Below are 25,784 nucleotides of genomic sequence, written 5' to 3' on the forward strand. Positions count from 1 at the left end.
TGTCATATTCATATCACATTTAGATGGTGGGAAAGATGGAACAGGGAAATAAACCTAAATGCTAAAAAAAAAAAAAAAAGATAGTGACTTTCCAAAGCTAACATGTTTGATGAATATTGTATTCCTGGTAGTGAAGTGTTTTTAGCCAAAAATATTTCAGTAGATAATTAACCGTGATGTTTTCCGTAAAAATAATGTTCCGATCTGCACATTGGGAAATATTTCATAGGACAGGTAAATATATAATATACCGTATTTTTCGGAGTATAAGACGCACCTATTGTTTTTGGTTGTTTTTTTAAAAAAAGTTTTTTTTTTTTTTTAAGACAAACACACATACAAACATACAATGTATTTTCTTTGAACAGAGTATTTGGCTGGTTCACAAATTTAAACAGTGTTTAGTCATTTCAATTAAATTTACAATTTCTATATTTCCTTTTTGCCATATTTATTCCTCATCTATTTTTTTAAAAAAACCAATATTACCCTTCATTCTCATCTCTAATCTTAATCAAATTCAATTTCTCCCTTATATTCTATATTATACCCCTTCCCATTGTCATCTATTTTTATATCCATCCTCACATTGGTTAATTATGTAATATTACAGTTGTTTAATACAAATTCAACATTTTTATATAAATCAATTAGTTATATAACTCTCTTTTTTGTATATTAATCAATATGAACATGAATATTCCATTTATTTCCATGCAATGCAATTTCTTACAAATCAATTAATTATATTTACCAATAATAATAAACCAAATAATTTTCCCCATATATTCCTTGAAACCACAACTTAACCATTTCTGCTTTCAACACAATATACAATTAATAGTATCTCAATTATTACAATTCCCTAGTTAAATAGAGCTTTATTTCTTTTGTGTTTTAAAATCTTGAACTCTCCTGTTTTGCCCTAAATTTCCCATTATTTGCACCTACCCTTTTTGGTGAGGAAAAAGAAGAAGAAATCTCTCTCTGCCTCATTTTGTCACGTTGCAGCAAAGAGTCTGCTTTACTTTCAGTTTTGTTTTTTCAGCATAGCTAGGGGAAATTAATCTGCTCCAGCACTCTTTGCAGCAAGCAGGAGAGCCCTGCGCAAATCAGCTGAGCGTCGGGAGGCCGATCTAATCAACTTGTGCTAATTAACCTATGCTGAAGTTGAAAGGGGCTGTTTTTTCTTGCTGTTTGCTTGCAAGGAGGTAACTGCTGCGAGGCAGAGGCCAAAGGGTGGGGGCCAGTAGGTGGGCAGGGCTACATACATTTACCTCCCTTTTGGGGGGGTGGTAAAAAGGTGCGTCTTATACTCCGGAAAATACGGTATTTAGAGATGGCAAAGCACTCTGAAGTGGTGCTTTTTTTTTTAGAAATCTGTTTCTATCTTTAACAAGTTTTAATTAATCCAGCATATTTTTGGCTAGAATATATAGTATGCAGTATTTGTGCATATATATATTCTTTTTATCAGAAGTATAAATAAAGTAAAATAGTAAATTGGAACAGAGAGAGGGTTTCTCTTTCTGACTGAGAGAAATGACTCACCTAAAGTCTGTCATTCAGCTCTGTAATTGAATAGAAGTTGAATCTGAGTTTTTCTCACCCAAATCCTATATATTAAATATTACATAATGCTGGCATTGCAGTGCAATTAATATTTATTGATATACTGCCTTGAACATGGAGGTCACATTTAGCTCTTATGATTCATTATCGCTGGTAGAACTATCTTTCATGAATTTGTCTTTTCCCTCTTTACATTCATTGAAGACAGCAGCTGTCATTACATACTTATAATAGCAAATTCCTCTGTAAGTTTTAGACTAAGTAAAACACAACTGCATAAGGCTACCTACTTTTGGCCTTTTTATTTCTCCTTTGTACATTATTGTACAATATTCTGAGCATGATGTGTGGAAGCTCACTGCGTAATAAGCACCTACATGGATGCAAGCAGTAGAATATGTAAAGATTTTGTGGGAAAACTGTGTTTCAAATTATATGACCAATCATATTTTTTTCCCAGCAGGCTAATTAATTCAAGTTTAAGATGCAGGCTGTAACTCAGGGGAAGAAGACATGCTGTGCATATGAAAGGTCAAAATCAGAAAGAACTTAGAAAGATTCTTGTATGAAATCCTCTGTCAGCTAATATATACAGTTCAGTAGATAACTAGATGGACACATAGTCTCATTCAGAGCTGTATAGGCACTGTAAAGCAAGGATTTGAGGTATAGCATCCTGAGTCTCCGGAGAAAGGTGGCATATAGATTGAAATAATAATAATAATAATAATAATAATAATAATAATAATAATAATAATAATAATAATAATAATAATCATCATCATCATCATCATAATCATCATAATCATAATCATCATAATCATAATAATCATAATCATAATCATAATCATGATGATGATGATGATGATGATGATGATGATGTTTTTTTATAACCTAGGAATAACCTAGGAACTGTTAAGGTATCCTCGGAACAGTTTACATCCTCCGATGATACCTTAACAGTTCCTAGGTCCTTGGTTAGAACTCGAGCTGCTGAGCTATTAACCAGCCTCAAAGGCTGTGAATCTCACTAAAGATTAACCAATAATAATAATGTTATTATTTACTTGTAACTGGACTAAAATCTATATTTTTTAAAATGATTTTTAGGTGAAGGTGATGGTGAGAATTTGCCCATCGCAAGGAACACCCAACACATCGGAATCTATGTCATTTCTGAAGGTAGATTCACGAAAAAAGCAGATCACACTTTATGATCCATCTACAAGTGGCTGTAATGCAAGTCACCGAAGAGGAGCTGTGGCTGTCCCAAAGATGTTTGCTTTCGATGCAGTGTTCCCCCAGGATGCATCCCAGGTACCAAAACTGAGCATATAAAGCTGATAATTTGAGTTGCTGCCATGGCATTTAATTCTGGCGAGAGAGTTCTTTTACAGTATTTTTTTCCCTTTGAATTAGTTGGTTTAATTACTGGGAAGGCATGCTAATTAATAGTCAGTTTGCAAGGCCTCACGCTGTTTTAATTTAGCCCAGATGTGAAATTAAGAAGCAATATCTGTAGAGGTAATTCTGTTCAGTGATTATATTCCTACTATCTTTCTTGTGTGGTTTAAAGCAACATATACATACAACTTGTGACTTCCATAGTATCCCTTTTTAGTCTGGTTGTAGCATAACATTTATAGGTTTGGGCTTATCTGTATCATTATGAGAGATCATCAAATATTTTGTTGATTGTGGAAGGATGGAATAAAATGGATAGTGTAGTTTTTCCGAAGTATGTTGGCTTCAGTTTCCATAATCCCTAGCCCAGGGCTGTCAAACTCGCAGCCCATGGGCCAGATGCATCATGCGCTGGCCATGCCCACGCCCGGTTTAGCAAAGGGGGGAAAAGTTCCAATACATCACGTGATGCCGCCATGACGACATGAGTTTGACAGTCCAGCCCTAGCCCATAGAACTGGAAAAATCTGGAATGCTGCAATGGTTTTCATATTGTTTTTGAGAAAATATAGACACATGTCTCTTTGAGAAAATATGTTATAGCCAACTGTCCTCCCTAAAAAATGGCTGCCTATCATTGCCAACTTTTGAGATGAGGTATGACTGTAGAACAATGGCCCATATTTAAAAAGACTCTCCCTGCAGTCTTATGCATATGCATTGGAAGAATTATACTGCATATCCATACAAAAAAAAGGCCTTAGAAGATGTCCTGAGACCCTTCATTAGAAGGATTTTCTAATCGTTTTTGTAGAATTTTTGTAATAAACAAGTTAGTGTCCCATTGGAGACAATTAGAAGATTGAAAATAACCTGCTCTTGAAAGTAGAACTGACAGTGGGTTTGTTGCTTGCTCTATCAACATATTCCAATTCATGGAAATTAAAACAAAGAAGGAACAGAATTAGAAAGACTGTTCTCCTTCAACCATTGTGGATCCCCTCTTCTCCCCTCTCCCCCTCCCCCCAATTCTGATGGCATGGTCAATGGAAGGGACCTGGAGCATACCTTCTGTGTTAGTTCTGGTGGGTTAAGCAGAAACAATGGGAGAAGTCTGCATTAACATCATATACTAACCTTGATTAAGCTTTTCGGTGGCTTGGCATCTTGCATAATCCTAGACTGCTTGATTAGAATATAGTACAGTATATTGTGGAAATTCAGAAAATAAGTTAGTTCAGTAATACAATTAAGTCTGGTATGTAAATGTATCTTGTCAGTTTATTTAGTTAGATGAAATATTCCAGTAGCATGTTATATTTCTAACATAGGGTAAGGTGTCAGTGGGTTTTATGGCTCCCTTTTCTTTCTGTTGTAGCATGAATTTCTCTTGCATTTTTCAAGTAGCCATGATTTTGGTTAAGAATTAGAGCTGCCTATGATTTGAGTGTAAGGGACGCAGTGGCTCAGTGGCTTAGTTGCTGAGCTTGTTGATTGAAAGGTTGGCAGTTCAGTGGTTCGAATCCCTAGTGCTGCGTAATGGGGTGAGCTCCTATTACTTGTCGCAGCTTCTGCCAACCTAGCAGTTTGAAAACACATAAAAAATGCAAGTAGAAAAATAGGAACCACTTTTGGTGGGAAGGTAACAACGTTCTGTGCGCTTTTGGCATTTAGTCATGCCGGCCACATGACCACGGAGATGTCTTCAGACAGTGCGGGCTCTTCGGCTTTGAAACGGAGATGAGTACTGCCCCCTAGAGTCGGGAACGACTAGCACATATGTGCGAGGGGAACCTTTACCTTTACCTTTATGATTTGAGTGTGATATAAAATTAACAAATCTGTGGTACTTGTTCAAAATTTGAAATGTGGGCTTGCTGCTAATTTGCACATTGTCTTTATGAGTCGAGATAGTTGACATTTATCACAATATTTATCTGAAATGAGGAGCTAAAGTTAGTTTATGTGGCAACTTGGTTAACCTTAAATTTACAGTATATTAGTGATGTAACCGTTGGCTGTAATTATGGTTGTCAGGAGAAAAATGGCAATGAAGCATAGGTTTAACACCAGGAGCTGGTGTTTGTCTGACGAGAACCAGGCCAAATACATATGGTATAGCAGACGGTTGCTGTCCTGAATGGCTCCCTGGCCAGTAAAGAAAACATAAAGCTGGCAGGAGATGACACATGAATCTGAAACTCAACAGGAGTAACAGAACATGTGTGTGTAATTTAGATTTCCTGTATGGTTCCATTCCATTTGATAAAAATAAATCTGTTTTCTCCCCATTGAACAACAGTTCTCTTCCTTTTCGCAGCACACAGATGAGACTTAAAAGCATGCCCTTTGTGTCTGTGTGCATTCCAGGAGATGGGGTTGTCATCATTAAGATTAAAACAGAAAAGTTCCAAAATTTTTCATTTGGGGTGAAATGAAATTCATTTGTTTGAGGGTGCTTCCTTCTCCTAAGCATCCTTGGCAGTGCATAGTCTTTGCTATAGTGGTGAATATCTGTAGCTCAGGTGTAGGATGAAGGTAAAGGTTCGTTCTCCGGGCTTGTGGGTTGGTTTCTGAATGTTTCGTTACCAGGCTAGGTAACATCTTCAGCTGAGTTTATGGGATGTCAGTGTCAGTGTTCTTTTTATAAGGGCTTAGGAGTGGGTGTGTCCAGTGAGGGTCTTATGACAGGTCTGACACTGACATCCCCTAAACTCCACTGAAGATGTTACCTAGCCTGGTAAAGAAACGTTCAGAAACTGAACCCACAAGCTCGGAGAACGAACCTTTACCCTCAGTACATAGTCTGCTAGTATTAAAAAAAAAAATGGATGATGAGATATTATATTAATTCTATGTTTGCTGGTTAGCATTTCCTTTGTAACTGAGTTCATGGAATTGACATGCCATGGCACCCTCTTTAGTGGAATAGGAAATCGTTTTGGGTTTATGTAATAGATTTAATTAGAAAAAAATGGAATGTAGAGACTAAAATAGTGTGACTAATGCTGCGAAATGTGCAACTACATTTTTTAAAGAACCATTTTCATGTAAAAATAACAATACAATGCATCCGAGTCCGTGCTTATTAACTGACTTCCAACTTCTTTACTAGGCTGAGGTATGCTCTGGAACAGTAGCAGAAGTAATCCAGTCTGTCGTGAATGGTGCAGATGGTTGCATCTTTTGCTTTGGCCATGTCAAGCTTGGTGAGCTCCCAAATTCATTACAGTTAATTACTATGTCAACCTGGTAATTACATGCTGTCAGTTCTTGGAACAATAAACCTGGACTACATGAATAGATTAGAATTTCTTTTTAATTAGTTATGCAAACTTCTTCTGCTTTATTTCTACACTGGGACTTTAAGTTCTGTGCATTCTTTCTTGTCTTTCTTTAAAAAAAAAACATTGGATAAAAAGTAAAAAGTAGCTATGTGCATCTATCTAGCTATGTGCAGATTTTTTCAGAGAGAAGTGTCTCATAATTCAAAGAGAGCAAAGAGCTTGCAGAAATTAATTGGTTACAAAGTTACAAAGAATGGAAAAATTAATTAAGTACCGATGGATTAATAATGAAATATGTAAAAGCTACTTTTTGCATTTGTTCTCTCCCATTGTCAATTAAGGTGTGTGCCATTGGTTATAATCTGAAGGTTTGTATGAAGAGGGTATTTTGTTTCTAGAAGCCAAATGTTAGCTACTTATAGTCCATTTTTACTCCTCAGTTAGAAAATCACCATCGAGATTGCTGGAATTTTCATATATGGAAAATTCAACTTCAGAATTGAATAAATATTTCCACATGTCTTAAGATGAAATCCTAGCTTTTTTGGATAACTGTAAGAGGTGAACTAGGATAGGGGAGAAGTTGTAAAAACATACTCTGCCAATGTGGGGAGGAGTATCCATCACGAGGCTCCAATACAAACTCAAAGCATTTGAGTGGCAGAAATCGAATGTGATTTAAATGCTATGCTACATTAATAGAAGTGTAATTCTGGGATCAAGATAAATCATTGGTCTTATTTATTTTACATTGGTTAATCACATGAATATTGTGCAGTTCTGGATGTCATATTTCAGGAAAGACTTTTGATAAACTGGTGTCCAGAGGAGAACAACCAATGGGAAGAGGTGAAGAAAAATTAACCAAGAATTATTGGAGGATTTGAATACATTTAGCCTGAAGAAGGGAAGACTGATTTGGGGCATTTTACTAGTGGATTGCTGAATTGCACAGGGGCTTGGATTAGAAGATCTCCAGTTGTTCTCCAGTCCTTACATTCTGTGATTCTATGAGATCTACTAATTATTCTCACTGATTAGGTCCCAAATGAGAACTAGAGAGCCTTGGGTTCACCACAAGACCCCAGAAATCCTTTGCCTTCATCAGCCTAAGATGACAAGTATTACCAGTAACTAGGACATTTTAAAAAACGCAATACCCTTTCCCCCCAAGTGAGTGAAGAATTAATTTGTTTCTCCTTGAAATATCAGGAATTGTGAGTGATTCTTCAGCGGAATATTTAGGAAGAGGATGGCTGTATTAGGGACAGTAGCTATTTGACCGCCTGAACAGACTTGTTGAAAAATGAGAGGAGATGAGGCAGCCTTTTTTCTTTCCTCCATTTCTTTTTGTAGTCTGAGGAAAGACAAGGCCCATTCTCTGCATGACTAGGTGGCTCAGTGGCTAAGACATTGAGCTTGTCGATCAGAAAGGTCGGCAGTTCGGTGGTTTGAATCCCCAGTTCAGGTCTCCTGTGTGAGCAGGGGGCTGGACTAGATGACCTCCAAGGTCCCTTCCAACTCTGTTGCTGTTAAAGATTCACTGTGGGTGTGGATAGTGGCTTCATTCCTTTCACATTCATGTCCCATTGCGTCTTTCATTCTCCTCCTTTCACCAGAAAGTCAGCTCTTCCAGAAGTTCATCTGTTTATTAATTACTCATAAATCATCCACGTGGTGCATGTGAATCCTCTCAAAACATAAATGGCAAAACAGATTCTTAAGAGAACAGGAGAATTCTTCCTTCTACTGAATAAGAAAACTCTGATAATTACCACACTTTCTGACACTAAAGTCATGTGCTTAGTGGTCCAATTACATTTCCATTTGCTTTCCATTTTAGGCAAATCCTACACAATGTTTGGAGAAGATAACTCCACACAGAGCCTTGGCATCGTACCTTGTGCTATTTCATGGCTCTTCAAGTTAATCAATGAGCGCAAGGAGAAGACTGGGACTCGTTTCTCAATTCGAGTATCTGCTGTGGAGATCAGTGGTAAAGATGAAAACCTTAAGGATTTGTTAGCTGAAGTAGCCACTGGCAGTCTTCAAGATGGACAATCCCCAGGGGTCTACCTAAGAGAGGATCCAATATGTGGAACACAGGTATAAAATCTCAGGACAGGTGGGAAGCCTGTTTTTTTCTTTTTTCCTGACATTTGGGGTCCCCCCCCTGAAATGCTTTCATCAGTCAACAATTCCAATCAGTTTTAAAATATATATTTTAATTGTCTTTTTCATTTTTAATCTCCAGTCCCATAGTATACATATTTGTTTCTTTTAGCACCCTTGTGGCTTCTTCCCCTGTTCAGGAAGCAGGGATTATTCTCTTCTTCTTAATTAGTTGTTTTCTTGTTTATATTCCAGCTTCAGAATCAAAGTGAATTGAGGGCCCCAACAGCAGAGAAAGCAGCTTTTTTCCTCGATGCAGCGCTGGCTGCCAGGAGTACTAGCAAACCAGAATGTGATGAAGAAGATCGGAGGAATTCACACATGTTTTTCACACTTCACATATATCAGTATCGTATGGAGAAGAGTGGCAAAGGAGGAAGTATGTAGATTTGGCTTTCTTCTTGCATAGATTTTTGAAAAGAAATGCAATTGATTTTTATCAACACAGAAGCTGATTGTATTAGCCAAGAAAGCTTTAAAATGGATTGCTTTTTGGAATATCTAATTTGAAAACCTGGCATGCGGTAGAGACGTAGACTTAGAGACTTAGAATAACTTTATTGTCACTTTGAATGTACACTTATTGGCATATATTAAAATGAAATTTTGTTGCATACAGCTCCCAAAGGGTCACCACCTCCAATATATGCTACATAAACATGACAAAATAAATAAATAAATACAAAATTATGCATATACCCACATACATTATATGACACAGAGAAACAACATAGTCTAGTTCGGATGTATACAATACATGTACCTGGCGAGAAAGATGGATGGCATAGGGAACAAAGCTGTTACAGAATCTGGAAGTCCTGCTAGAAATACTTTGAAACCTCCTCCCAAAGGGGAGCAAAGAAACAGACCGTAATGTGGGTGTGTCGGGTCTCTAACAATGCTTTGAGCTCTAAGCACATAGCACTTATAAGCAGTATCCTAAATGACAGGAAACGAGCTTTCTATAATCTTCTCGGCTGTCCTTACCACTCTTTGAATGGACTTTCAATAAATGATAAATGATCTAATAAAATAAATAGTGTAAGTTTACTTAAGAAGCTTCATATCTGAGTAGGCAGTTGAACTCAGGATCTTTTTGGTTCTAATGTTACCATTTTAACCATTATGGTCAGTGGACAACTAGAGAGAAAGCTATGAGAATTGGAATATGCATACCTTTGTGTGTGTTAAAAAGTCCAGCTGCTAAATCCATTGGGATTTAAAATGTAAATAGAAAAGTGTGCTTCTTACACAAGTGGAGAGATATTTCTGCATGAGATGATTGCTAGATGTTGATAGCTGTAGGTAGCTAACTGATACAGGTAGTCCTTGATTTATAACTACAATTGAGCCCAACATTTCTGTTCTTAAGCAAAGGAGTTGTTAAGTGGGCTTTGCCCCATTTTATGACTTTTCTTGCCGCAGTTGTTAAGTGAATTACTGCAGTTGTTAAGTGAAACACATGTTGGTTAAGCGAACCCAGCTTTCACCTTTGACTTTGGTTTTTGGGAAGCTGGCTGGGAAATTTACAAATCATGGTTACATGATTCCAGGACAGCGCAGTTGTCATAAATACATGCCAGTTGCCAAGTATCCGAATTTTGATCACATGATCATAGAGATGCTGCAACAATCATGTGAAAAATGGCCAAAAGTCACTTTTTTCAGAGTCGTTGTAACTTGGAACGGTCATTAAACAGATGATTATAAGTCAAAGATTACCTGTAGTTACTTCTTCCTGACCAGTGGAATTTTTAGGAAATGTTACCGTGTTTTATCAATGTCTGTTGCAAGGTTATTGCTATGTCATCCGAAGTTGACTATTGCTTCTTGCCTGTAAGTGGAAGTGTTCAAAGTATTAAGTTCAGTGATGAGATCTGCACAGTTAAAAATAACATTTGAATTCAAGAAATGCTTTCCTAATGTTGTGTTAATTTCATTGGTTTCAGGATGGATTAAAATTGATGATTTTTATTGATTTCTTATTAAAATATTGGACACAGTTTTTAAAAATATTTTTTTAAAAAATTGATGATTTTTAAAAGTAATAATTTTTTTTAAATTTAAATTTGATTTTTTTTATTTAAATTGGATTTTTTTGATTTTTATCAAATTTATTTTAATAAAATGCTTTTGGACTAAAAATCCATCTAAAGATAGTTTTCTATTTAAGATACATTAATAGTTTAGTTTATTCAGCATGAAATGGAGCTTAGTTATGTAGCATGAGGCTGTATATTCTGCAATATTGGGGCTGCCGGTGATTCAATAGCAGGTTAGAGGAGGAGCTGCTGTGGGACAAAGTTGAAAGTTGCTCTTTAAAGATTATGATATAAATTGAGTTGATTTAAATCAAGTCTTTTTACTAGTGATTTAAATCCTGATTTAAATCCTGATTTAAATCAACTTGATTTAAATCAAATCCACCCTGATTGGTTTGGTTTTAAAACACCTACTCTAAACCATAAAGTATATATCTTCACTTGTTTGTTTTCTGAGGTTTTCGCGGGTGTTTGTATGTAGGTCTTTGGTTATTCGGGGTTTTCTCCCGCATAAAATTGGAGGTTTCTTGGCAACGTTTCGACGAAGTCTCATTCGTCATCTTCAGGCTGGTGCTCTCGGCTTCGTGCTTCTAGGAGCAATGTTCACTTGTTTAAATATACACACACTCAGAATATTTTGTTCCCATTTATTTGATCCTAAAATATGGTCAGAACTAAGCAACTATTAGTTCACAAATTAATAAGAGTTTCAAAGGATTCTTAGTGAATTGTTGGACATTGTTATTGGTTTGCTTGATTATGTCTATCATGCAGTCATTTAATAGGCAATAGCATTTATCTTTTGTTTCCATCAGAATTTTATTTCCTTCCATTTTATTTTTGATTTCCTACCCAGACTTGAATTAATATATATCTGTGTTCCTACGGCTTTTCAGTGTCAGGTGGACGCAGCCGTTTACATCTCATTGACCTGGGAAGTTGTGAAAAAGTGCTAAGCAAAAGTCGGGATGGAGGAAGTTCCTTCTGCCTCTCTCTGTCTGCATTGGGCAGTGTCATTCTGGCCTTAATTAATGGTGCCAAACATGTGCCATACAAGTAAGTGAATTGCTCTGTGTGTAACAGAGTCATGTCTTTCAGAGTCTTAGCATTTATCTTGTAGATATGTCATATAATGGCAAATGACGCATTACAATTTTTGCTTCTTTTTTCTCCTATGAGCACCCCAAAATGATTCAGCTGTCTGAGTAAGAGACATGTAACTATTTCCTTCAGTTATTTGGTTAGGGGGAAAAATGATTATTTTGAAAACAATCAGAAGGCTAATGAGCAGAATTCTCCATTCTCCTTAGTGTAATGTTAATAGTTTAAAATAAAGCTCAAGCTGGTTTTTGTTTTGTAGAATTAGAATTAGCTTGCCTGTTCCCTTTTTTGAAAAATCACAAAATTTCATTTGAATTTGAGATTTTCTTTTTATTCATAAACCTGTTGTGATCACTTAGAAATAGACTGCTTGGAAAAACAATGGCAAGAAATGGAAATATTTCAAACCACTGTTTATGCATGCTTCATAGAGATAACAAACTGACAATGCTGCTAAGAGAATCGCTTGGGAACATCAACTGCAGAACAACTATGCTAGCCCATATATCGGATTCTCCAGGAAGTTATGCGGAAAGTCTCATGACACTTCAACTTGCCTCTCGTATCCACAGGATGAGGAAGAAGAAATCCAAGGTTGGTGTGAGCAGGCAAATAAATACTTTATAATTTGGAAACAATTTTGTTCATCACAGTGAGGATTATAGCATTCCTTTACTGTTAATTTGTTTTGCTAGCTTTTGACCTAGACATGTATCAGAGATAATATTTGGCAGAAGTATTACCAAAGTCATGATCATAAAAGTTCATTAATCATCATCTTTGTTACTTGCTATGATGCAGCTCAAATTGTTATTTTAAAGTATAATAAATTGGAGAAGCTACTTTGGACTATTTCATTAGATTCAGCCCTAAATTCAATGGTTGAAAGATAGGCACAGAGAGACAAATCAGGTAATTAGGAAATAATGGTGATTTAATTTGAGCAAGTCACTATTCTTTTATTGGAGTTCCCCACTTCCAGCTGGTACGTACTGATGGATGATGTACAATCATACTAAAAGAACCAGTTTTATCAAATACAATAAAATCCTTCACACAAAATATTCAGATTATGGATAATAGCAGGAAGTAAGTAATATCTGCATTGACTTCTGGACAGTGGTATGCATTTCAACTAACAGCTAATGATTGCCTGTCCTGACCTCATTACATGATCTTTTTCAGACCTTATTTAGTATTTGGAGTACAGGCCAATTCAAGTTTTAAATTTGACTCTTATGTTTGACTCATGTTTTGATTCATTGCTAAGGATCATTTGGAATCACGACTAAATATTCAATATTCAGTGACTAAACTATTTCCCTTTATTATCTGTCTCTCTGAATTTTTTTCTATGAGAGTGAATGCATTGTTCGGAAATTGGCTTAGGGTATTAAGCCAAGTATATATGATTTCTGAAATCCAATATTAATGGCTTGGTTTGCACAATACAGTTTCTCCTTGCTTATGACCATTCTTGCTTATGAACTTATCTTGCTCAGTGACCATTTGAAGCTATGGTAGCATTGAAAAAAGAAACTTGTAACCTGCCCTCAAAGTTGTGGCTGTCACAGTGTCCATGTAGTCATGTGATCGTGATTTTATCACTTGGCAGCCAACAGTATTTATAGTTACAGCATCCTATGGTCATATGACCATCATTTGTGACATTCAGATCTGGCTTGCAACAAAGTCAATGGGGAAGCCAGCAATAGGTTGTAAGTCACAAACACATGACATTACAGTTAATCAGCATTGTGCTGATTCACTTAATGGCAGTCAAAATTGATATCATAAGTTGAGCACACTCATATGACATTTCACTTTATGACTGCATTGCTTAGCATTCCACTTGTGATTGGTAAATGAGGGTTGCCTGTAGTCTGAACCTATTTGTAGTCTCTTGGAATGAATTGAACATCGGCCAGATGTAGTTAGGCTTCAGATACTCCTGATCATATGACAATACAGTCATATTGTGAAATGTGGACTGAAACCAAGATTCTGTAAGCATTAAAGCAATCATGCTATATGAAAACCTATCACCCGATGCAAAATATTGCATACTTGGCCATTCAATCAATGTTCCTTCATCGTGATTGTGCTATTTAATTGCCACATCATTCTTTTTTTGCCTTTTGAAAATTGGAAGTTATCACTAAAAATGTATCATAAGTGCCTTCTATTGGAATGATTCCAATAGATACCAAAAACTATTCTGTAGGACATGAAAGTAACTCATAATTTGTCCTCTTGTGAATACATTTAATATTAAAAATCCTTCTCTGCTATTTATGTTTTTGCAATCAGCAGTATGCATCCAGCTCATCTGGAGGAGAAAGTTCATGTGAAGAAGGCCACGTACGACGACCTCCTCATCTGAGACCATTTCATCCAAGGACTATAGCTCTCGATCCTGACATTCCTGTGTTGAATCTTTCTAGTGAACATGATTATTCCTCAAGCAGTGAGCAGTCCTGTGACACTGTTATCTATGTAGGTTCCAATGGTACTGCTTTGTCAGACAGAGAGTTGACAGATAATGAAGGCCCGCCGGAATTTGTCCCCATAATCCCTTCTCTGAACAAAAAAAGAAACAAGGACAATTGTGGTCTTCCAAAAAGCTCTGACAAAGATCACTTTAAGTGTAACACCTTTGCAGAATTGCAGGAAAGATTGGAGTGCATTGATGGAAGTGAGGAACCTGTCAAGTTTCCTGTTGGAGAGATTACCACTGTAGCTTCCAATAGCACAGTACCCATGCCTACAGAAAATGGGCAGTCTAAATCCAAACCATCTTCTCCTATTGGAGGCTTTAAAAAACCATTTTCACAAGAAACAGGAACTCCAAAAAAGGGACAAAACACTTATTTCCAGCACAACATCACTTGCCCTGAAAAGAAGGCATCTCCTTTAAAAACAGAACATGCCAAATTGCAATCAAAACCTGAAAGCAAGAGAGTAGATTTCAGTGGGAATAATGAAGTAGTGACTGATTCCTGTCAATTGTCAACAAGTAATTGTGCAAAGACTCATGAATCAAGTCAAGCTGATGCTGAAATGGTTGTGAAAGAAAAAATTTCATATGTGAAGAGACCATTGCCCAGCCCTGCTCCTCCACCACCTCAGCAGCAGGAATGTCTAGTGACAAGCAGACAAGCATATCTAAAGGTGGATCACAACAATTCCATCAGGACTCCACCTGTGGGAATGAGTAAACAAGGGGCTAGTGAAACTGAACATAACACCATAACTAATGACACAGAACAGCAGGCAGATGGTATTGAAGTACATAGATTTCGATCATCTTTCCGAAGCCCATGCTTTGACAGGGATATACTGACAACAACAGTGACTTTGCAGAAGCCTGTGGAACTCAATGGTGAAGATGAGCTTGTCTTTACAGTGGTTGAGGAGTTATCTATCAGTGGTATTATGGACAATGGAAGACCCTCTAGCATCATCAGCTTTAATAGTGACTGCTCTCTTCAGGCTCTTGCCTCTGGTTCTAGGCCAGTTAGTATCATCAGCAGTATAAATGATGAGTTTGATGCTTATACCTCTCAGACAAGTACAACAGGTGTCAACATTGATATTGTTGTACCCTTTTCTGAAGAACCCTTCACTAGTAGCAGCAGACGTTCCTCGATCAGCTCATGGCTAAGTGAAGTCAGTATCTGTACAATTGGAAGTGAAGGAGCCCATCCCAGTGATGGTTTTCTTATGCAACCCTCGTATGGCTGTCACAAGTCTGAGGAACCTTTAACTTTGGGTTCTCCTAATATCTCTTTTCCCTTGAAAACTACCTTGAATGATAGCGGCTTTTGCTTTTCAGAATTAGAGAGTGAGAGCATGAATTCAAGCAAAACAGCCTCAGAAGTCAACAGAAGCCTTCAAAACTATGACTTAACCAAAGTGTGTCAGATTGGAAGTACTCTTTGCATCAATGATCAGACCACAAAGGTTAAGCTTTCTAATTCTCAAAACACACCAGTGATTGAAACTATACACTCCAGTCTTCCCCGAAGAACAAAAGCTACCTCATCTTTGACTCATAATAATACTCTCTATGATAAAGAACTGCAAAAGCCACATGTGATGTTTGACGATCCCTGGTTGGTTCGCACAGACAATCGTCTGGAAACTAATACCACAGATATGTTACCTTCAAATTCTCAGGCATTTTGTACACAGAAGCAGCCACCAAGATCTACCCAACAATTTGGTAACACAACTAAAGCTTTAAAATCCCAGACATTACTTGCCTGTTCACAAAGGGTAGTTGATGGTTGTGAAATGAGCTGCAAGTCTTCTAGTGGAGTTGCTAAAAAACCTGAAGCTTTTCCTAAAATTCCACAGCTTAAAAGAGGAGCCACTACACTAGGAGTTGTTCCTGTGTCACACAGCAGTGGTGCTTTTACAGAAGCTATGCACAGAGGGAATTCTGAAGCTGCTTTTGCCATTGGGAGCCTGAAAAAGAAGAATGCACAGCAAAAGATGAGTATGTTACCCAGGCCAAATGGCATAATACCTCCAGCACCTCCTGTTCGTAAATCCAGTCTTGAGCAAAAAAATGGAGGAGCCAAAGGTGTAGGATTAGAAGCTAATAGGGCTGCTGCAGTAAAACACGAGGATGACATTGATTCACGACTGAGAACCGGGTTATGTACTGCTGAAAATGCCAGTAGCAAATATAGCCTCAGAGGAGACCATTCCTTGCCAAAAGCAACTTCAAGTTTAAAGGCCAAGGCATCAAAAAGTGAAGGTGCCCATCGTTATGGGAGCCACACATCCCTTGAAAGATGTGATAGCTTGCTATCTGTGGGAGGAAAAACTAATCTGAATAAGGAAAATGGTGGTGGCAGCCTTAGCAATGGCAGGAATGGCCGACTAGTCCCCAGACTGGGAGTTTCTCCTGATACATCTGGCCTGACCTCTCCTCCATCGTGTGCCATGTCTGTATCTTGCAAAAATAATCAGATGAAAAGTGCTACCAGCCAGAAAACTGTGGTTAGTGGGAATAAGAGTCGTAGCCTTTCAGCTAGTGGATCCAAGTCTCTCAGCTCCTCTGTGAAGTCTTTGGCTCAGTCCACTGGGAAGAACTCTAGCATTCCTTTGAGTGGGAAAACAACTCCAAAGTCCATGCAAGGCACAAACAATAAACCTGGTCGAGGAACAATTATGGGAACTAAGCAGGCCATTAGGGCAGCCAATAGTCGTGTTAATGAGCTAGCGTCAGGAAGCTCAGGCAAGATGAGCCATTTCCGGGGTTCGACAGACTCTGATAGTGGCAATGACAGTGGAATTAATCTAAGTGATGAGAAGTCACAGATCCAGATGCTGCCATCTCCATACAGTAAGATAACTGCGCCAAGAAGACCTCAGCGCTACAGCAGTGGGCATGGGAGTGATAACAGTAGTGTCTTGAGTGGGGAACTACCACCTGCAATGGGTAGGACAGCTCTTTTTTATCATAGTGGTGGCAGCAGTGGCTATGAAAGCATGATCCGTGACAGTGAAGCCACTGGCAGTGCTTCTTCAGCACATGATTCCATGAGCGAAAGTGGGATGTCTTCACCAAGTCGCATGAGAAGTTTGAAATCCCCAAAGAAAAGATCAGCAGGTAAAAATACAATAACTACAAAAACCTGATATTAGAATTTCTATTGATTTGTGTCTGCAGCAGGTCTGTCAACAACCTTAAACCAACCTATTAGTGAATAAGGTATCTGAGAAAAGGCCATCATGTTAGTCCTTGAAACTGAAGGCATGTTCAGACCTGACAGATTTTTAATTTGTAAGTGGCACCTGAGCTTTAGCCTAAGAGGCAAATGATCAATCTGCATGGCTTAATGAAAGAGGCAGATCCTCAATACTACTTTTTTGATTAATAAATTCTGTCACTTAACTCCCTAAATACATGTTAACTAGTAATGGCTATTTGGAACCAGTTGTTTTATTATGGGGCAGGTGTGACTGCTGCTCCATGGGGATGCTAGCAGATTTTTCTCTGTTTCATACAAATTACACGGGAGAGGTTGAAGTTTTCAAGGGCAGCTTATGTTTCCCTGAAGAAGAGGTAAAAAGAATTAAATTTCTCAGCCCTTCCCATGTAATTCTTTATTCTAATATTTTTGGGGAAGTATCCATGAAAAAAAGCAGGCAGTTACTTTAAAATAGATACTGTCCGCTGTTATAACAGCTCCCATCTTATCCACAAATATTCTATTATCTCATGTTAGATTCATCTGAATAGCTGCAAATGAACAGGGTATGAAGCAGGATGGACAGTTGTGTATGTGTGTGTGTGTATGTGTTTATACACACACAGACATAATGCTTGGGTGGTGAACAGTATGAATAAGGGCATGTTGATGTAGGGTAATAAAAAGGATTGTGAATGGATGTGTTGAATTTGGCATGGATGGCTTTGTCTAGTCTATATTTAGCTCAGCTAAGCCAATTGCCATCATGAGCTACCAGATTACCACGACCCACAGAAGACAACACAACCCACAGAATACAAAAAGAAGTTTTGAAAAGATATCTTTATTTGAAAGTGTTATTGTATAATTCTAGCAGATACTCATACAAATCTTTGATTGGTAGGTCCCCAAATGAAAATTATGAGTACATAAAGAAATTTGGAAAAAGTGCTCTAAAATGTCTGATTAATGGAACTAATAATCTACAAAGCTAAGGATCAACTGAAATTAGAAATAGATTGGAGATTCACCAGCATAATAATTCCAGAAAAATGTCTTTTCACTGAAGAGCTTACTATCATGCTCTTCAACTTTTGAAAAACAGTTTTCTCTAGTCTGAGAAAAGAAAGTGGTAGGAGGAAGGAAGAGTGAAACAACTGACAATTCTAGCTACTGGGAATAATATAGCTTAGTTTCCTAAATTTTAAAAAAAAGAGGAGACCAGAGTAGCTGGTCATTCCATAGTATCCATACAGTAGTTCAGCTTCCCTTCTTTAGGCAACACATAGGTAAGAGTGGAGTTCCCAGAGGTTTTGTTTTCTTCAGCAGCTAGACTTTTCTTCAGCATCTAGACCAGGGGTGTCAAACTCGATTTCATTGAGGGCCACATCAGCATTGCGTTTGACTTTGGGGGTGGGCGTGGCCAGAATGGGCATAGCCAGCATGATGTCACTTGTGTTGGGGGGGGCACCTATGGTGGCCTGAGCACTCTGCCAGCAAAAATGGGCTCCCAAGGTCTGTTTTCGGCTTTGATGGCCTCCTGCAACCCTCTGCCAGCAAAAATGGAACTCGGGGGGGCACATGGGGTCCTCACAAGTTCCGTTTTCAGCTGTGTGGGTCTCCTGAAACCCTCTGCCAGTGAAAACAGAGCTCGGGGGGGGCACATGTGGCCCTCACAAATCCATTTTCATTGGCTGAGGCACTGTGGGTGGGCCAGTCCTTCGCTATTTCCAGGGCAGCCCCTGCGGGCCAGATCTAAGCACCCCTGGGCCTTGAGTTTAGAGGCCCTGATCTAGACCTTTTAAAATTTTCCCAACCTACTGAAATCTCAGGCTTATTAACTCTGCATAGAATTCTCCATCAAGATGGCATGGAATGTCCATTTGCCAATGTGACATCTCTTTACCTTAAAGGATGTTGCATTAATCCTGGGAGAAATAAACAAAACGTCGACTATCAAATAAAAAGCCCTATGAATATTGTTAAACTATTGTCACAAATGTCAGAGGGAAAACACCACTTTTTAAATATAAGTCTGAAATCTACCATCCCCGGTAGGAGAACGTTACAATGACTAACTTATCCATTAGGGATACAGTCCCAATTTAAAAACCATAGATGATATTTGGGTACCATTTCCTCACAGGTCTAGGATGTGATCACATTGTACTTCCTAGTCATGGTAACCAGTTTATTTTACTGTGTGACCTATTGTTTTAAAGACCCCGTTTCAGCCTTTGCAACTGTTCTCTTTTCATAGCACATCAGCTTCCTAAGTCTGTCCTGCAAATCAATATTAACAGCTGTGTAAAGTTGCCCACATATTGAAAGAGTATTACGGTTGATGGATTTGTATTTGGTTTTGCCCCAGGAAATGCTTTATAAGGCATTTCTTTTTAAAATGACAAACGGTTCTTTTCTCAATTGGAATAGTCCTCTGCTGTTAAATTACAGTTTACCTTTTAGAGTGTTTAGTGCTTTGCCACTCTTAATTTAGTCAAATGTTCTAGGTTTGGGAAGAAAGAAAACTAATTGTATATTCCTATTGAAAAATATGTCTGAATTCAGTTGGGATTAATTTCAGGTAAATCAGTACAATTGTATATGCTAATGAACTTTTTTAAAATTTGAAGCTAGCATAGCCTTAGGATAATCCGTTGGATAAATGATCATAAAGAAAAAAAATCATGACTGCGCTGATTTATGACAGCAGTTCCAGTTACAATTGTTCAATGACTTGTGCACAGTTGTTAAACACATTGTCATGTGACTGCATCTTGTGACTTCCTGCTGACTTCTTCATTGCTTTGCTTATCAGAAGCCAGCAGTGAAGGTTGCAAATGGCAATCATGTGATCATAGGACATTGTGACAGTCATAATTGCATGCTGGGTGCCAAGTGCCTGAATTGTGATCATGTCCCCATGTCACCAGGGGATATGGAATATGGAATGGTTGCAGCTTTGAAGATACATCTCCTTGTTCAGAGAAGTGAAAGCGTTGAATGGTCACTGAATGAATGATCACTGAAGAGGGCTATCTCTACCAAATGAACTTCCCCCTTTTAGAGGAGTTTTTAATGGGTTGTAGCCACTCAGCTTCAGATGGCTGGATGAAATGTATTTGGTCCCCTTTTAGTTAAGGCTTTGCTTTGAGACATCATTGGTCATGGTTATGGATGAGGACTTGGGATGGAGGGTGATGCATCTATCCTAGTCCTACTAGATCTGTTCAACACACTAACTTTCTGGTTTTCTTCTGGACCAGCTATGGAAGTGGGATTTTTATAATGGTTTTTCCCCTTCCTCTGTGGGTACTTTTAGTTGGTGTTGGTGGGAGGGAGAGGTTGAGTTCTAGGACCCTGCAATATGGGGAGTCTCAGGTCTTGAATCTCTTACCCTCTTTTTCTACATCTACATGAGGCCTCTGGCAGAGGTCATCTAGTGGCATGAAGTGTGATATCATCAGCATATGCATTTACATATCTCTACCTCTGGCCAACCAAGCAGCACTGTCTTAGTGTTGCTCTGGAGGCTGCAAGGATTCAGATGGGGAGGAGCCAACTCTGACTCAACCCTAGCAAGATGGAGTGGCTCTGAACTTTTAGTCTCTTTGTTCTGGTGAGGTGTCATCTTTGACTCTGGCCAGGGAGGTACTTTCCCAATAGACCTTGCATGGAACTTTGGGTTCTCCTAAGCTCACATTTCCTGCTGAAGGAGCAAGTGACAGCTATGGCCAGTGAGGCCCCCATTCTATTAGCTTTTTCAAAGGCCTTGAAAAGCTGGCTCTTCCCAAAAGTGCTGGATTAGGGAGAGACTGGAGTCTAGTACAGTTTGGATTTGTTGTTTGTGAGGCATATGGATTATAGATAGTCCTTGATTTATGACCATTCATTCAGTTCAAAGGTTAAATGAAGAGGACTTAGGATGGGGCCTCAGAGTTCTGGTATTTCAGTTTCCCTGCAGTCATGTGATCATGATTGCCCACCTTCCCTACCAGTTTCCCGCAATCAAACTCAATGGGAAAACCAGTTGGAAGTTGGAAATCATGGTTGGATGAGGTCTTTGCTTAACAACCTGAACAGTCCTTTAATAATGGTAATCAAGACTGCAATTGTAAATCAGCTTGGTCACATGATTTTTCACTTTATGGCTGATTTTTTTTTGCTTTACAACCACATTGTTTAGCTTATTGTGATCTCATAATGTTTCCCTAATCCTATTGGTTTACTTTGTCAATCATTTTGATATGGAAACTCTGAGACTTCGTATTTTAAGGCACACAAAATTAAGGCAGGAAAAGGGAAGAAGTTTTGATCAACTGATATTTGTAGGCATAAAAATCCAGTGTGAATTGTTTAATTTCAGCTACAATTATGCTTCTTGATTATATTGTCCTGTGACAGAATTTCACTAGACACATAATGTAATTATTATGATAGTAAAATGTCTGGAGCTACATATATGTAGTTTAAGTATTGTCTGGGTTAGAATGTTCATGGAGTAGGCAAAGATACGAGGACACTTTTTTTTAAATCTCAGGTTTCCAGCGGCGTCGACTGATTCCAGCTCCTCTTCCTGATTCTACATCTCTGGGCAGAAAACAGAATGTTGCTGGCCAGTGGGTTGATCTTCCCCCTTTACCAGGGACTTTGAAAGAGCCATTTGAAATAAAAGTTTATGAGATTGATGATGTGGAACGATTACAGCGACATCGACAAGAGGAAAGTGAGGTCAGGATACATTTTACAACAAACTGGACAATATAAATTTCATAATCTGTGAGGTAATATTGTAGCCCAAAATCTAGTACACAAGTGGAAGAACAGTTTGTAATTAAATCAATATCATAAGCCATTTTTAAATAGTTAATATGTTGGTGTGTCTTGCCCATTGAAAATAATTTGGTCTACCATTAATTGTGTTTAACGTAGTTGATGGAGTGAGTGGAGAATATCAATTAATACATTATGAGTAGGCTTTATAATAATTGCCTGCCTGATGAAACTTTATGGGTCTCCTTTCACTAAAGGGTCATTAACTCTTTATGTAAATGGCAGAACGTATCATTTAGAATTCTGTTAAGTTCAAGATGCTGTGAGTTTAATTTATTTGTAATTGGCAAAACAATCCAGTTAATTCTGATAGGTAACAGGAATTACAATCATTAGTTTGCTACCTGTTTAAAATAACTGCTTCTTTTATTTCATTTACAACAGCCTTTCCAGGATGTTGAAAAGGTAAGTCATGTATTTCCATCTTATTTATCTCTTCAGAGCTAGTTATTTTGTGGCAAACATAAAATTTTCAATTAGTTGTGTTGTGCACACAATTGGGGATGGTTTCAATGCAGAACCCTCAGGCCAATGGAGGAGATCCTAAGTGAATTGGGGAATTTGTAAAATAACTTCTCACCCAAATGCTACACATATGCATTTTTATGTTAATTGATAACTCCACAATCAATCTCAGATCTTTTATCATACATTGTTTCTAGTGTTTTAGTATCCATTATTGTAAATTGTGTTTTGCTGCTTTTTAAAATTTTGATTATATTTGAATTTTATTGGCACCATTATTTCAGCTTTATATATAGTTTATTTTTGTTGTCCTGAAAGCTTAAACATCAGACAAATAAAATGGGAGTAGAGGCTTTGTTTTCTCTCCTCTACTTTTACTCTGCAAGCCCTTTACCCATCCACGTTCAAACCATCTTTAAAATGAAGCAAGACAACTGTAGCATGGGTTATGGAGCAAACCAGATGGGGCATGATTAAGCATCCCACCTGCACATAGAATTGGGATTTTGAAATTTTATTTTATTTTTCTAATGGAGTTGTATTTCCTCGTTTCAAAGGGGGGGGAAATAATTTCTCTACATATGGTTGTAATTTAAGTGTATTGTAAAGGAGCACATTAACTCAAAATGGCAATAAGTGCCCTAAGTGCTTGTAGAAGGTTGCTTTATTAGATTAGCATCCATGAAAGTTCACTTTCAGCAAAGATGGGATGGGAGAGAACTCAGCTAATGTTTGATATTGCTTGCTGAGGCTTCATGTGAATAGTTGAAGTTGAATGGTGTGGACTGTAGGCTTTTGGGAAATAGGGAAAAGCAAGCAGATGGCCAGCAAAGAGTTACAGAGGAGTAATTTTTGTCCCCTAAAGGGCTTGATATATTTTAATACGAAGCTGAAAATCCTAGAGAGACGTCACCAACGGATTAGGGAAATGAAAGCAAAGCATGAGTTGTTGAAAGAGGAATTGGAAGAAACAAAATGCAGGCTGATGTTGGATCCAAGCAAGTGGAAAGGAGAATGTAAGTATTTATTTAGTGCTAATAGCGAAAGTGCTTGATTGACAGAAAATTATGAAGAATGGTACAACCTAAATATGTTAATGCAGTGTTTTGATCCAGAATTGTTAAAGAGCTATAGGGATAGATATTATCTGCCTCAATCTCTTTTCATAATTCATCTTTGTACTCTCTCTGTCCTAGCTTCATGTTAATTCACTTTTAAAATGTGGAGCTCTTTTAAAATTTGGTGGCAGAGCAAAGTTAACAAAAACTAAATTATACAAAGGAAGGAAATGGTAAAAGAGCAGACCCAGTGGTGGGATTCAGCCAGTTCGCACCACTTCGGGAAAACCGATTGTTAACTTTCTGAGCAGTTTGATGAACTGGTTGCTGGAAGACATTATTAGGGCAGAGAAACGGTTGTTAAATTATTTGAATCCCACCACTGAGCAGACCCGAACAATTTATTAATTAGCTAATAGAAGTTAAAGAATAAGATGAACAAACAATGTAAAGGATGGATAAAAGACTGTACATTTAAATATGTTGATGAAAAATAAAAATAAAAATAAATTCAAAAAACCCCCCTAAATTAAAACCTTTAAATGAATTACATTTATTAATGTATTTATTTTAGATTTAAATTCAAGAAAATTTAAAAGATAACATTAAAAAACCCAAAAAGTTTTTTTTAAAAAAAGAGGTTAGCAAAAATATGAGCATTTGATTCAAGCAAAACATTTTTTATTGACAACAGCGGTGTTTAGTGTACCATCAGCCCCTCTGATTATTTCCTCTTTCCATTAATTCATTAGTAAAATGAAATTGTTACCTCTGCAGCCAGGCCCACTATGGATAAAAATCCCATCTCAATTTTATGCTGAAATGCAATCAGTTTTTTGGAAAAGGAGATTTATTTATTTATTGTTTGTTTGTTTATTTATATTCAGTCATTTACCAGAAAGAACTTTGCGTAGCGAACAAAAATCAAAGCCACAATATATTTTAAAAAAGCATTTAAAACAACATTGAGCATCCTTCAATAATACCACGCTGCCTCCATTAATACCCCAGCTCCATGCCTGGTGGAAAAGCCAGACCTTCAGTGGTTTCCTGAAGGATCAACAGGATCAAGGCCATCAGTATCTTCTGGAGGAGGCTAGAGAATATTCGCTTCTGGGGTTCCACCAGGCAACACTGTTTTACTTAAGAAACTCAGAGCATGAGCTGCTAGATTTAGGGGGATGGGCAAAAACCCACAGCATATAGAGTTTAAAAGTGATAACCGGCACATATACAGTGTGTTGCAATAATCCAATTGGGAGATTATAAAGGCTTCAGTGATCATGAGAAGTGCCCCCTGACCAAGGAAAGGGCATAAAATTATTCCAAACAGTAGCTAAGACCTTGACTGAATCATGCAACAGATTCAGGAACCCCAAGTTCCATTGGAATCCCACTAGGTCAATTAGGTGCCTGGGATAGACTGATCAACAGATCCCTCCACTTGGAATCTCCTTTCTTAGAAATTCTTAATGCATAATGCTGGTTTAAAATTATTACATTATTATTTCTTGATACTTGCTTGGATATTAAACACCTTCTGTTTTTTTGTTTTTTATGCTCCTAGTTGAGGTTGATCCTGATCTTGATAAGGAATCGCAAGATTATCTGGAGGCATTAGAACAAGTGACGAGTGAACTAGAGCAATGTGTAAATCTGTGCAAGTCGCATGTCATGATAGTTACCTGCTTTGATATTGGAGTGATCAATGACATCCAGGATGGAGCACAAGAAGTGGAAGTTTGAAAACATTTGTAAAGGGATTTAAGGCAGTGGAACCAAACTTTCAAAGGAAGGAAGAAAAATAAGTGTATTGGAAAGTGATGGTGGATGTGTGAGAATTTATTGCGACAAGGAATGTTGTGGAAACCAGAAACTGTCAAGGAATTGGAATGTTCTAAACCTTTATGGTGCCTCAACAATCTATGAATTGTACAAAGCTTACCATAATTTCTAAAAGAGAAAAGCAGAAAAGAATATGCTGAGAACTGTTTGAAAAGCGAAGTGCCTTTACCATTCATTTGTGACTTGTTTTCTTAATTTTCTATTTGTTGTTAGAACTGAAACCAGCAAATCAAAACAAATCATAAAATGTATTCCTATGAAATATTTTCTACTGTATAGTGTAATTTATGACTATATGTA

At 37.7% G+C, this 25,784-nt stretch overlaps 1 protein-coding gene across 1 annotated transcript in view; it reads left to right on the top strand.

Moving 5' to 3' along the window:
• KIF26A (kinesin family member 26A) overlaps positions 1 to 25,568 on the top strand; it is a 177,785-nt gene extending 152,217 nt beyond the window's left edge. Inside the window, exons 6-16 of the mRNA XM_070931581.1 lie at positions 2,683 to 2,889; positions 6,092 to 6,185; positions 8,107 to 8,369; positions 8,631 to 8,814; positions 11,374 to 11,533; positions 12,010 to 12,172; positions 13,889 to 17,201; positions 21,824 to 22,014; positions 22,501 to 22,521; positions 23,447 to 23,597; positions 25,207 to 25,568. Coding sequence (XP_070787682.1) covers positions 2,683 to 2,889; positions 6,092 to 6,185; positions 8,107 to 8,369; positions 8,631 to 8,814; positions 11,374 to 11,533; positions 12,010 to 12,172; positions 13,889 to 17,201; positions 21,824 to 22,014; positions 22,501 to 22,521; positions 23,447 to 23,597; positions 25,207 to 25,385 — 4,926 coding nt within the window. The 3' untranslated portion in view covers positions 25,386 to 25,568. The remainder of the gene's footprint in view (positions 1 to 2,682; positions 2,890 to 6,091; positions 6,186 to 8,106; positions 8,370 to 8,630; positions 8,815 to 11,373; positions 11,534 to 12,009; positions 12,173 to 13,888; positions 17,202 to 21,823; positions 22,015 to 22,500; positions 22,522 to 23,446; positions 23,598 to 25,206) is intronic.
• Positions 25,569 to 25,784: the final 216 nt, after the last annotated feature.

The sequence above is a fragment of the Pituophis catenifer genome, unplaced genomic scaffold (genome assembly GCF_029215685.1).
Source record: "Pituophis catenifer annectens isolate HBS135680 unplaced genomic scaffold, rPitCat1.0.hap2 SCAF_1, whole genome shotgun sequence".
NCBI classification, from domain to species: Eukaryota; Metazoa; Chordata; class Lepidosauria; order Squamata; family Colubridae; genus Pituophis; species Pituophis catenifer.